This window comes from Coregonus lavaretus (genome assembly GCF_964263955.1).
Source record: "Coregonus lavaretus genome assembly, chromosome: 12".
In the NCBI taxonomy this organism is placed as follows: domain Eukaryota; kingdom Metazoa; phylum Chordata; class Actinopteri; order Salmoniformes; family Salmonidae; genus Coregonus; species Coregonus lavaretus.
Genome location: NC_139999.1, coordinates 55,249,920 through 55,263,586, shown reverse-complemented (window position 1 = coordinate 55,263,586; position 13,667 = coordinate 55,249,920). Strand labels below are relative to the sequence as shown.

Sequence of the window (13,667 nt, the reverse complement as noted above, 5' to 3'; positions counted from 1 at the left end):
GGTTCCCACTTCCCCCAGCCATGCAGTAGCTCCAGGTTAGAAGCCACTCATAACCAAAAGATCTAGGATCAGCTCACCCTCTCTCCCCAATCCTAAAACATCCTTAACCATTGTCCATTACAGGGGGGAAATAATGCAGAACCGACCCTTGATCAGTGTTTAAAGTGAGCGGTGGGCAGGGGTGGGCGAGTCCACCCATGTGGTCCCGTGGTGGGACTGATGTCCCTGAGACCTATAGGTTCTCCCCAGGCTGGTATTGGGGCTCGGTGGAGGTGAAGTAGTCTTCCAGGAAGCCCTGGAGGTACTCGAAGGTGGGCCGCTCCTCGGCATCCTTCCTCCAGCAGGTGAGCATGAGCTCGTGCATTGAGCCCGGGCACTCGGCGGGACAGGGCATCCGGTATCCGCGCTCCACCTGGTCCAGCACCTCCCGGTTCACCATGCCTGACAGGAGGGGTTGGGGTGGGGGAGAAAGAGAGAGAGGGGAGAGAGCAAGAACGAGAGGACACATTAGACAGTGTGTTAGACAGCATTTTTCTATAAAGATTTTCTGAATTGTTTTAAAGAGCCATTTGTACAACTTTTCTAGGTCATATTCTGAATCTGCCACTAGCCCAAAAAATAGAACCATAGCTACAAATTATATATTTCAATGCAAACCCCTCCTTTACGAATACTATAATAAGCACACGGAACATACAAACCCTTCCATTTCCGTTCACTTCTAAGTGCAATTGTATGTAAAGGCTACTCTTGGACTATTGTTTAGTCAAAGTATTTGGTATATGGAACCCTGAAGAAGGCATTGTGTGTCAAAAAGTTGGTGTTTTATACCTATACAGTGTTTGACTACCTTTAGAATTGTTTCATAAAGAATAAATAAAATAAAGTATATGGTACCTGGATATGGTACTCTGCCTTTGGTGGCCAGTTCAGTGAGCAGGACCCCAAATGACCAAACATCTGACTTGATGGTGAAACGGCCGTAGAGGGCAGCCTCTGGCGCCGTCCACTTAATGGGGAACTTGGCTCCTGTGGAAACAAAATCGAGATTGATGACTCTCTGATAAAAGACCATGGTAGCCAAAATGTCAGTATGTTTTCCTAAAACAAGGCTAGATTTGAGCCTCTACAGTCTGCTGAAATGGAAAACATGACCTTTACTTTTGCCCTTCTATTGTGCTCGTTTCCAGTGGTCTGTTTGCGATATACATTTTTCCTTTCACGGCATCCAAGAATACGTTCATTTCTCATGTTATTTAGCCCCTTCATTACGATCACTGAAGTCACAGTGAGTCATCAAGAGACCAGTTGGAATGAAAACCAGGTTAAATAGGGTCCTCCAAAACCAGGTTTAGTATTTTAATGTTTTAGGCAAGTCAATTAAGAACAAATTCTTATTTACAATGACGGCCTACCAAGAGGCAAAAGGACTCCTGTGGGGACAGGGGCTGGTATTTAAAAAAAAGGTCGGACAAAACAAACTTTACGACAAGAGAGACACCACAACACTACATAAAGAGAGAACTAAGACAACATGGCAGCAACACAACATGGTAGCAACACAACATGGCAGCAGCACAAACATGGTACAAACATTGTTAGGCACGGACCATAGCACAAAGGGCAAAAATGTAGACAACAATAGATCACTCGAAGCAGCTACAAGTGTCAGTAAGATGGAGATAAAACTGTGCAGTTTGAGTGTTTTTTGCAGTTCGTTCCAGTCACTAGCTGCAGCGAACTGAAAAGAGGAGCGACCCAGGGATGTGTGTGCTTTGGGGACCTTTAACAGAATGTGACTGGCAGAACGGGTGTTGTATGTGGAGGATGAGGGTTGCAGTAGGTATCTCAGATAGGGGGGAGTGAGTCTAAGAGGGTTTTATAAATAAGCATCAACCAGCGGGTCTTGAGCCGGGTATACAGAGATGGCCAGTTTACAGAGGAGTATAGAGTGCAGTGATGTGTCCTATAAGGAGCATTGGTGACAAATCTAATGCCCGAATGGTAAAGAACATCTAGCAGCTCGAGAGCACCCTTACCTGCCGATCTATAAATCACATCTCCATAATCTAGCATGGGTAGGATGGTCATCTGAATCAGGGTTAGTTTGGCAGCCAGGGTGAAAGACGAGCGATTACAATAGAGGAAACCAAGTCTAGATTTAAACTTAGCCTGCAGCTTGTGATTTGGAGGTGTTCAGAACAAGGTTAAGGGCAGAGAAAGCTTGCTGGACACTAACAAAACTTTTTTGTAGATCGTTTCACACAAAATCCAGGGTGGGGCAAGCGGAGTATAAGACTATCATCTGCATATAAATGGATGAGAGAGCTTCCTACTGCCTGAGTTATGTTGTTGATGTAAATTGTGAAGAGCGTGGGGCCTAGAATCGTGCCTTGGGGTACTCCCTTGGTGACAGGCAGTGCCTGAGACAGCAGATGTTCTGACTTTACACATTGCACTCTTTGAGAGAAGTAGTTAGCAAACCAGGACAAAGACCCCTCAGAGACACCAATACTCCTTAGCCGACCCACAAGAATGAAATGGTCTACTATATCAAAAGATTTGGCCAAGTCAATAAAAATAGCAGCACAACATTGCTTAGAGTCAAGTGCAGTGGTGACATAATTCAGGACCTTTAAGGTTGCTGTGACAAATCCATAATCTGAGCGGAATCCAGATTGCATACGAGAGAGAATACTATAGACATCAAGCCAGTCAGTTTTCCAAAACTTTTGATAAACAGGACAAGATAGAAATTGGCCAGTTAGGATCAGCTTGATCTCCCCCTTTAACTAAAGGATGCACTGTGGCTGCCTTCCAAGCACTGGGAAACTCCCCAGAGAGGAGAGACAGGTTAAAAAGGTACATTGTCGTGAACCATGGGATGGATGTAACTCTCATCCCCGCCGAGCTACAATGGGTTCTGGGATGGAGAGAGCAGGAGGCCAAGAAGATGGAGAGTCAACGGGACAGGAAGAGGAACAGGAGGGAGAGAGCTGAGAGACGTCGGAGACAGCCCCCAGTCTGTCCACACCATCACCATCGTCACCGAAGATAGAGGCAGCATTTTTGCTTTTTCTGCAGAGAGCCTGTTTCTAGAACACCTCTCTTTTTTGCGGGCATTTTTTGCTATAGCTTTAATTGCTGTTTTTAGCTGTTGAGATCGGAGCCTGTTAACTTTTTCAGTTAGAGGTAAGCCTCTGCTTTTAACCCACAGGGGCAGGGTCATATAATTTGTATTTTTCTTTAGGAGGAACGGGATTGGGTTTCCTCAATGTTGGGAGCTAGGATATCCATAGGATAAGTAGACTCTCTGTAATGGGCTTTGCTTGAATAAACACATGCAGTGCGTTTCCTCTAGAGGGGCCACTGACCGAAATAGACCGGATAGATCCTCCCTTGGTTAACGGTGTGGGTCCATGCTTAGGCTGTGTATGAAAAATGTCTTAGGATGTTAATCTAAGGCATGGCACGGTGACTATACCTCGTTCATCTTGTGGGACACTAGGTCCCATTACAGTGAATAACTCCAGGTCCACAGGTGAAGGGTTTGTGACGTGGGTGTAAAACTAAGCTATTTATTAAATGATAACAGTTGCCGAGCTGAGAAAGTATACTCACCACTCCATTTCCCCTGGTCTTATAGCCCTAGGAGAGCCTGACGAACTACGGGTCGCCCTACCCCCGAGCTGGACGCCCTGCTGAGTGGTTCTTAATAAGAAAAAGGTTTCTCCCACTCCAGCTGTGGCTGGTATCAGTGGGTTGCTGGGATCGGGACTGCGCTGGAAGGGCAACACCCGTAGGTAATAGGCTTGAAGCAGGGGTAACCTAGGCTAGCTCATTAATCTGATGGGAGAGGCGTGAGTTGGGCAAGACATTTTTAGCGTTCCTGGGTGGGCTCAATAAAAAGAGCCTCGGTTGGGCACGACTAAAGGATTAGTCTTGAAAAAGCCCACAATTATTTGACCAAAAGAAACCATAGGCTGTGTAGGAAAACCCACCCAAATACAAGGAGGTTTAAATTCGATAGGCCCATCAAAACTTGCTCCAGGGAGAGTCGACATCCCATGGGTAAGAGAATATAGGGGTCATCTAATCATGGCCGAAGCTCTGTCCAACAACTTTGTGTTAATTCCCCTCCAGGGAACATGGTCAACGGTGAATGAAAGGGTTAAACCAAAACTGATTTTGAGTGGTATGACTGAGCGTGTATGGGAGAAACAAAGGTTATCAATACGACCAGGTCCATTCCCCGGATTACTGTAGATCAGCAATGGGAGGAGAAGCCCATTCTCCTAGCTCGGGTCCCCGAGGGAAACTCTGAAACCATGTGGGAAGGTGGGGTTCAGTGGGGGTGCTTGGTGGAAGGCCATGGCGTCCCTAGGAAGGGGAGCGATAGGGACCATAGTAAGTCCTAATGAATTGTCGTATAAGTACCTCAAGGCGCAAGTGTGGGAGGGAGGGAATGTGAGTCCCCCAGCACTGCCGGAGCCTGAGGTTGGGGGCTCCTACTTAAAAAACAGGGAGGAACTAGCCATCTTGCTAAAGGATTTGAATGTAACGGACAAAGGGGGGCTATTGAGAGAGCCGGTGGGAAAGGAACCGTGCACTCTGGGCCGGATGGTTACACAGCACCGAAGTATGGAGGAGACATAAAGGAAGGAGGTCCCTCTAGACGGAGGTGTCAGGGTTTGACCCGAGACTGGAGCCTGAGGTGTTTCCGGATGAAAGGGTAGGTCAATGGCTAGAGGGATTGGATGAGGACTGTGATGAGTCAGACTCCCGGGCAGAGGAAGATGGCAATGAAATGGCGCCAGTACTACCCCAGAGAGTGGCACCAAAAACCTTAACCCCAGGAGAGGAGATGGGGTCAGGAGGGAGGGGGAAAGGCAACTTGCCTAGAGCCCCTCCTGGCGAGGCAGAAAGTGCTGTGCAGGCGGGGAATGCAGTATCTCAGGCCCAAATCCCTGGAACTCAGCCGTGGAAAAAGGGCACAAGGTCCCGATGCACTGAGCGCAGCTCTGCCCCAGAGAAGGGTAAATCCCCACAGTGAAGGGGGGATCCCAAAAGGTGGGGACCGTGGGTTGCCACCAGAACCGGTAATAATCAACCAGGTTAATAATAGCTATGTCGGAAGGGAACATAGCAGGGAGTAGGGCAGACGCGATAGTGAACGCGAACAAATCTTATCTCAATCATGGGGTGGCCAAAGCCCTGGCCGATGGCGTGGGACCGGCCATGGAGGAGGCAGAGCGGCACTGGGTGGACACCTACGGCCAAATTGTGTAGTCCCCATGGGGGGAAAACTGAGAAGGCCATACATACTACATTACGGTGAGTCCACGTGTGGAGGAGACTGATTATTTGTGAATAGACCTCCAGCACACGGTACGGAACGTGTTGGTGGTGGCCGACAGAGGAGGAATGGCCTCGTTGGCGGTACCCATAATATCAGCGGGGAACTTTGGGGGTGACCCACGCGTGTGTGAGGACGCAATACTGGCGGCATTAGAATAGTGGAATAAGGCGCGACCTCTGGGTAGGAGATCACTGGAAAAAGTAATCATAGTAAAATTGCCGAAAAGGAAATCTCAAGAGTGGACCCACAGGTAGGGAGGCATTGTCACGATCGTCTGAAGGAGGAGACCAATGCGCAGCGTTGCGAGTGAACATGATGACTTTATTAACTTAAAGCAACCACGAAGAAAACAACAAATGACGATCCGTGAAGTTCTATACTGAATACTACTAACAGCAACAAAGAAACAATAACCCACAACACAAAGGAGAAAACACACAGAATATATATGGCTCCCAATCAGAGATAACGAGCCGACAGCTGACACTCGTTACCTCTGATTGGGAGTCATCGACCAATCACCACATGACACAAACAAAATGAAACTCACCCATCCCCAACACCACCAAATGAAATACACCCAAACACAAGAAAATGAACAACCCTGGCTCAATATAAACGTCCATAGAGCCAGAGTGTTACAGTACCCCCCCCTAAAGGTGCGAACTCCGGGCGCACCAACATCAGGACTAGGGGAGGGTCTGGGTGGGCGTCTGTCCATGGTGGCGGCTCTGGCCCCGGTCGTGATCCCCACCCCACCACAGTCACAACCTGCTTCGGTAGCCTCCTCCCAATGACCACCCTCCACCTAACCCCACCTGGACTAAGGGGCAACCCCGGACTAAGGGGCAGCATCGGCCTAAGGGGCAGCACCGGGATAAGGGGCAGCACCGGGATAAGGGGCAGCACCGGGACAAGGGGCAGCACCGGACTACGGGGCAGCACCGGACTAAAGGGCAGTACAGGACTAAGGGGCAGCACCGGGCTAAGGGGCAGTACCGGACTAAGGGGCAGCACCGGACTAAGGGGCAGTACCGGACTAAGGGGCGGCACCGGACTCAGGGGCAGCACCGGACTAAGGGGCAGCACCGGGCTAAAGGGCAGCACCGGGCTAAGGGGCAGCACCTGACTAGATGGCGGATCCTGGCTGGCTGGCTCTGGCGGATCCTGGCGGGACGGCTCTGGCGGATCCTGGCGGGACGTCTCTGGCGGATCCTGGCGGGACGGCTCTGGCGGATCCAGGCTGGACGGCTCTGGCGGATCCTGGCGGGACGGCTCTGGCGGATCCTGGCTGGACGGCTCTGGCGGATCCTGGCTGGACGGCTCTGGCGGATCCTGGCTGGACGGCTCTGGCGGATCCTGGCTGGACGGCTCTGGCGGATCCTGGCTGGACGGCTCTGGCGGATCCTGGCTGGACGGTTCTGGCGGATCCTGGCTGGACGGCTCTGGCGGATCCTGGCGGGACGGCTCTGGCGGATCCAGGCTGGACGGCTCTGGCGGATCCTGGCTGGACGGCTCTGGCGGATCCTGGCTGGACGGCTCTGGCGGATCCTGGCTGGACGGCTCTGGCGGATCCTGGCTGGACGGCTCTGGCGGATCCTGGCTGGACGGCTCTGGCGGATCCTGGCTGGACGGCTCTGGCGGATCCTGGCTGGCTGACGGGTCTGGCTGCTCATGGCTGGCTGACGGATCTGGCTGCTCATGGCTGGCTGACGGATCTGGCTGCTCATGGCTGGCTGACGGATCTGGCTGCTCATGGCTGGCTGACGGATCTGGCTGCTCATGGCTGGCTGACGGATCTGGCTGCTCATGGCTGACTGACGGATCTGGCTGCTCATGGCTGGCTGACGGGTCTGGCTGCTCATGGCTGGCTGACGGATCTGGCTGCTCATGGCTGGCTGACGGATCTGGCTGCTCATGGCTGGCTGACGGGTCTGGCTGCTCATGGCTGGCTGACGGATCTGGCTGCTCATGGCTGACTGACGGATCTGGCTGCTCATGGCTGGCTGACGGACCTGGCTGCTCATGGCTGGCTGACGGGTCTGGCTGCTCATGGCTGGCTGACGGATCTGGCTGCTCATGGCTGGCTGACGGGTCTGGCTGCTCATGGCTGGCTGACGGGTCTGGCTGCTCATGGCTGGCTGACGGATCTGGCTGCTCATGGCTGGCTGACGGGTCTAGCTGCTCATGGCTGGCTGACGGATCTGGCTGCTCATGGCTGGCTGATGGTGCTGGCTGGGAGGCTGGCGGTGGAGGCGGACCCCAGCCTCGGATTGCAGTCATCACCTCCAGCAGGGCGGCTCCCATCTGCAGGAGTTGCTCTTTCTGGTCCCGAACCCGAGCTTCCAGTCTAGTATGGGCTGCGTCGGCTCCTGCTGATTCCATAGCAGGTGTATGATTCTGTCTGGCGGACGGCTCTGAAGGCTCATGGCAGACGGACGGCTTTGCAGGCTCAGTACAGACGGGCGGCTTATGCAGCGCTTGGCAGACGGGCAGTTCAGACGCCCTAGGGCAGACGGCAGACTCTGGCCGGCTGGCGACGCACATCGTGGACCTGGTGCGTGGAGTAGGAACAGACCGGTCCGTACCGGGAACACCCACCACTGGCCTTAACTGGGGATCAAGAACGGACCGGACCAGACTGGGAACACACTTCAGTCTCTCATGCCGTGCCACAACAACTTCCCTCCCTCTACTCGCCAATGGCTCCCGTAATCCGATAGCCTTCTCTCCAGCTCTACCTGTGGCAGCCTCCTGCTGCCCAGGCGCCCAAGCCATGTGCCCCCCCCCAAAAATTTTTTGGGGAGTAACCACGGGCTTCCAGCCTCGACTCCGCGCTTCCTCTTCATACCACCTCCTCTCGGCTGCAGCTGCCTCCAGCTCTTCACGAGGGCGGTGATATTCCTCCTCATACCACCTCCTCTCGGCTGCAGCTGCCTCCAGCTCTTCACGAGGGCGGTGATATTCCTCCGGTTGTGCCCAAGGACCCTTTCCAGCCCGAATCTCCTCCCAAGTCCAAAAATCCTTAGGAGGCGTCCATAAATCCTGCGTAGGTAGGTCCTGTTGCCGCTTGTTACGCCGCTTGGTCCTCTTGTGGTGGGTTATTCTGTCACGATCGTCTGAAGGAGGAGACCAATGCGCAGCGTTGCGAGTGAACATGATGACTTTATTAACTTAAAGCAACCACGAAGAAAACAACAAATGACGATCCGTGAAGTTCTATACTGAATACTACTAACAGCAACAAAGAAACAATAACCCACAACACAAAGGAGAAAACACACAGAATATATATGGCTCCCAATCAGAGATAACGAGCCGACAGCTGACACTCGTTACCTCTGATTGGGAGTCATCGACCAATCACCACATGACACAAACAAAATGAAACTCACCCATCCCCAACACCACCAAATGAAATACACCCAAACACAAGAAAATGAACAACCCTGGCTCAATATAAACGTCCATAGAGCCAGAGTGTTACAGGCATAGCATATGCCTCCGCCACCGCAATGGGTTCCCAGGCAACAGCCACATGAAAGCCCTCCTCAGCCCCTTGGATCACAGACCCCGGGAGCAGACGCGCATGTGTTAAGGAAAATAGCCTTTTCCCTAGATGGAGGGAATGGGTATGAACGGTGTGAGAGGTTGAGGCCAGGGACCCCACGCCCGGGGGAATGGTACCGGGAGGAGGAAGAGTTGGAGGAGGATAGTCGCGGGCAGAACACAGTTAGGTTTCAGCCTTTGAACTCACTTCGCCTCAGTCCGTCTCGACCAGACGCCGATCCCGGATAGGGATAGGCCTCTGATCGCATTCTACCCTGAGTCGCCTAGATACGAGGAAGAGTAAATCGATGAACCCCGGGCGTGAACCCGAAGTACAGTCCCATAAAAGCCAGAGATGGAAGAGAATGTTATGTGCCGGACTTAGGGCAAATAATAATATGGCCAATCCCGAGGGAGTGGGAGGAAAGAGAAGACCGGTCGATATGCGGAAAACCAGGTTATACGTACGGTGATAACCCATATGACACCGTCCGCAAAAGGTATGAAGACCTCCCAGGCTGACAAACCCCTTCAAGAACAGCTATCTGGAAATAGCCCATGACTACTTGTTGAAAAAAGTCAAGCCCCAGGTGCTGGTGGAGCACAAGAGAGACCTGGATGCGAAGGAGGAGGATGTTGACTCCGGGGCCCGAGGAGCTCAGTGAAGAGGATGAGGAAGAAGTGGAACCCAGCCCAAGGCCCAAGAGAACAGGCAGGGGCGCTGCAACTATTCCTGGACAACCCAAAAAAGGGGTCAGAAGGGGGAGAATAACACGGGACTGGCCGGGACAGTAAGGGGAACCGGCATGAGCAAAATTCAATTTTTGAAGACCTGCTTACCCCACAAAGAAAAGTGGGAAAACGCAGCAGAGTACTTCACGAGAGTAGGAAGTACACTAGTGGGAGCGTCCGAGGAGGCACAGAAGTTATGGATAATGACCATCCCTGCCGCTGAAAAACATCCCCACAGCATGATGCTGCCACCACCATGCTTCACCGTAGGGATGGTGCTAGGTTACCTCCAGACGTGACACTTGGCATTCAGGTCAAAGAGTTCAATCTTGTCCTTCGGGAAGGTTCTCCCATCTCCACAGAGGTACTCTAGAGCTCTGTCAGAGAGACCATCGGGTTCTTGGTCACCTCCCTGACCAAGACCCTTCTCCCCCGCCGGGCGGCCAGCTCTAGGAAGAGTCTTGGTGGTTCCAAACTTCTTCCATTTAAGAATGATGGAGGCCACTGTGTTCTTGGGGACCTTCAATGCTGCAGACATTTTTTGGTACACTTCCCCAGATCTGTGCCTCGACACAATCCTGTCTCGGAGCTCTACGGACAATTCCTTCAACCTTATGGCTTGGTTTTTGCTCTGACATGCACTGTCAACTGTGGGACCTTATATAGACAGGTGTGTGCCTTTCCAAATTGTGTCCAATCAATTGAATTTACAACAGGTGGACTCCCATCATGTTGTAGAAACATCTCAAGGATGATCAATGGAAACAGGATGCACCTGAGCTCAATTTCGAGTCTCATAGCAAAGGGTCTGAATACTTATGTAAATAAGGTATTTTTTTATTTATTTTTTATAAATGTGCAATCTAAAAACCTGTTTTCAATTTGTCATTATGGTGTATTGTGTGTAGATTGCTGAGGACATTTTTCTATTTAATCCATTTTAGAATAAGCCTGTAAAGTAACAAACTGTGGAAAAAGTCAAGGGGTCTGAATACTTTCCGAATGCACTGTACGTAGATAAACAGCTCTCGAACCTAGGGACCAAGACAAAGATCTGGAAGTATGGATCCATCTGGATGGAATGGGTTCAGAAACTAAATTAGTAAATAAAGGAGGAGGGCTAATAGCACTCTGGTCTTGGAGCAGAAATATGTTCTACCAGAGCAGGAATTGGCAGTACTAGCTCATTACTGGAAGAGGATAATAGAACTGGCAGGAGGTATGCCAAGCATAGTACACACTCAGAGCAGGGTGCATAGGGAATTGAAGAAAGTGTGTATGGTGATGGACCGGAAAAGCAGGCTAAGAAGGTGGAGGAGTCTGAGTGGGAACTGTATACTAATGGATCCCGTAAGGGAACCAACACAGGGACCTACTGTGCTTAAATATTAAAACACAGTGGCGAGGTACCACCGACTGGAGGCAGAAAAGGGATAAAGCGGTTACGCTTGATAACGGATAGTGATTACTGTGCAAGAGGCACTTAAGGAGGATCTGGGGATGAGGGTGCTAAGGGTAAAGAAGTGGCCCACTGGGGGTAATAGGAAATAATAGCAGAACTCATTACAAAAGTGGAAATTGAGGTCGCTCACCAAAAAAGTCATACCACCGAAGGGAACTATTGAGAAGGTAATAGAGAGGTTGACATGTTGGCCCAAATGAGAGGTGTAATTGTTGTTGGGGGAAAGAGCTGGGAAAAGGGGGACAGAGGAATACATGTCCAGTAAAACTGTATGGAACAGTTGGTTACCGGGGTGCACACAGAGATTGGGCATGCCGGTATAAAAGGAACTTGGAAACCAATGGTAAAGCTGGAGTACAGGGTTACCTGCACTGGCCCGGATTTTGAGGAAGTGCCACCTCTGCAATGCATGGAGGGTAGGGAAAAGGCAAGAGGGTCAGACCATTAAATCAAAGGTACCGTGGGGTTCAATATGCATGGATATGGCAGGTTCGTTGCCGGTGAAGGGCCGCAAAGGGAAACAATGGTTAAGGTGCAGCGAGTAAGTCCAGGTGGTCATTCCAGTTCAAGTGTTCAGTAGTGTTGGAGACAGTTTTTATTTTTTACATTTTTTTCATTTTTCAAAATATTTGTTTATTTGATAGAATATCATATTTCATTTATATATACAGGTACGGTGTATGCATTATTTGGTTATGTGGTCTCTTATCATGGTCCTATGATTTGAATTAGAAATAGGTCAATTTCGCCCTCTAGCCTCAATTAGTTGGTGGTACAGGTGGGCCCGCCCAGATAGCCCCATACTGGGTATAAGAGACAGGAAGTAAGGCCTACCAGGGATGACAAATGTTTGGGACACCGGGTTGGCATACATTTTTTAAACCACATACATTTTATCTTCATCTTTTTAGTTTACCTGGAATATTGGAACCGTTGTTCACCTTGCACCTTCATTTTCGATTCTACAAATATAAAGTTTTACATTTTATTCATCAAGCCATCGGTTTCATTAGGTTTTCTAATTGGATTTTGGATGTGCGTATCAATCTTGCAACTGGTTTTCCCATTTTGAAAGCCGCTACATTTATGTTAAAAAAATTAAAATGCCATGGATTTAATGGAGTTCCACACTTTATGGATTTTCTAATCACTTGGGAGGAAAGTAGCACTGCCGACTAAAGAGACCAGGAGTACATGTGATTGTTGGTTTGGAAATGTTTGACAAGTCTGTTTTGGAAACAATGTCAACTGAATGAGCCATCGGTGGGATGGGAAGCTGTTAAGCAAATGCACTGTTGATATTGAAGTGTGGAACAGAAAATTGTGACTGATAATGGCGGGTACTCATTCTGAAGCTCTGGATGAGCTGGATGAGAAAAAGTTGTACAATTTGATTGGCACCCGCAGATGGAAGCTTGGCGTGTTAACAAATAAAAAGAATGCAATTCAAACATTGCTGGATAGTGGCGAAAATGATGAGGTTGTCAGTAGTAATGTTGAGGTGTTCAATGCTTTATTGGCTGAGTTTATGGATCTGTATGTGGCTGTGCATAATATGTTGCCTGAAGAGGAAAGAGAGTTGATCATTCTGATTGGTATGAGCCAAAACCATTGCTTTTCAAGATCAGGTGGTTGCATGTTGAAGTGAAAAGTGATTCACACCTGCAAAGTGTCATTAGTCCAGATGACAGTGTCTCTGTTGTATCAGAAAGTCCATCCATGTCGAACAATGACTGAGAATTGAAAGTTCCATTGGTCCACATGACAGTATCTGCTGTATCAAAAAAGTAACATGCATCCAGCTCAGTTTTGGAAAATAAAAATGCCCTTGATATGGAAGAAACACAACTAAAGGCAAAAAAGGAATTGGTGGAAATGGAAGCTGAGCTGAGCTGGCTGCATAAGCTGCCAAAATGCAAGTTTTAAAGGAATGTGAAAACTTTTTCTTGCTTGTGCAACAGAGGATGACAGTAAAAGAGACTGGACTGAAGCTTACCACAAAGCCTATGAGGCATTCCGGCGACTGTATGGATAAAACTCTTCTCCAACATGACAAGCAATGGGTGACAAAAGAAACTGGACCGAACTTGACCAAAACGCCTCTGAGGCACCAACATCACAGGGTTTACCTACTTCTACTGAGTACAGGATCCAAAACAGGGAGACCTAGGCTGCATTCTGCAAGCAACATCATACAAGCACAGCAGCCACAGCAGCAGCCACTAACACTCATAGATGGCGCTAATGTGCAAGCAACACATAGCACAGGTTCCAATCAGGCTAATGCTACTAGCAACCAAGCTAATGTTACTAGCCACTAAGCTAATGCTCCCAGCTACCACTCTAATGATACTAGCAACCAAGATGTTCTCACCAATGCTATCCAAAGACAGAATGACATCACTGAATTTCTGATAAAACAGCAGCAGCTCTCTCTAATGCCAACAAGAGAGAAATACCAGTGTTCGATGGTGACCCACTTCATTACAGGTCATTCATTAAAGCTATTCCAACATGATATTGAACGCAAAACTAACAACATGCAAGGCAGGGTTTATTATTTAG

General features: G+C 49.6%; 1 protein-coding gene across 1 annotated transcript in view; it reads right to left on the bottom strand.

Annotated features, from left to right (window-relative positions):
- Positions 1-232: 232 nt before the first annotated feature.
- Positions 233-13,667, bottom strand: part of LOC311138890 (proto-oncogene tyrosine-protein kinase Src-like) — a gene marked incomplete at both ends in the record, with an annotated part of 38,428 nt that continues 24,993 nt past the window's right edge. The window contains 2 exons of the mRNA XM_084173681.1: positions 233-441; positions 898-1,029. Coding sequence (XP_084029807.1) covers positions 233-441; positions 898-1,029 — 341 coding nt within the window. The remainder of the gene's footprint in view (positions 442-897; positions 1,030-13,667) is intronic.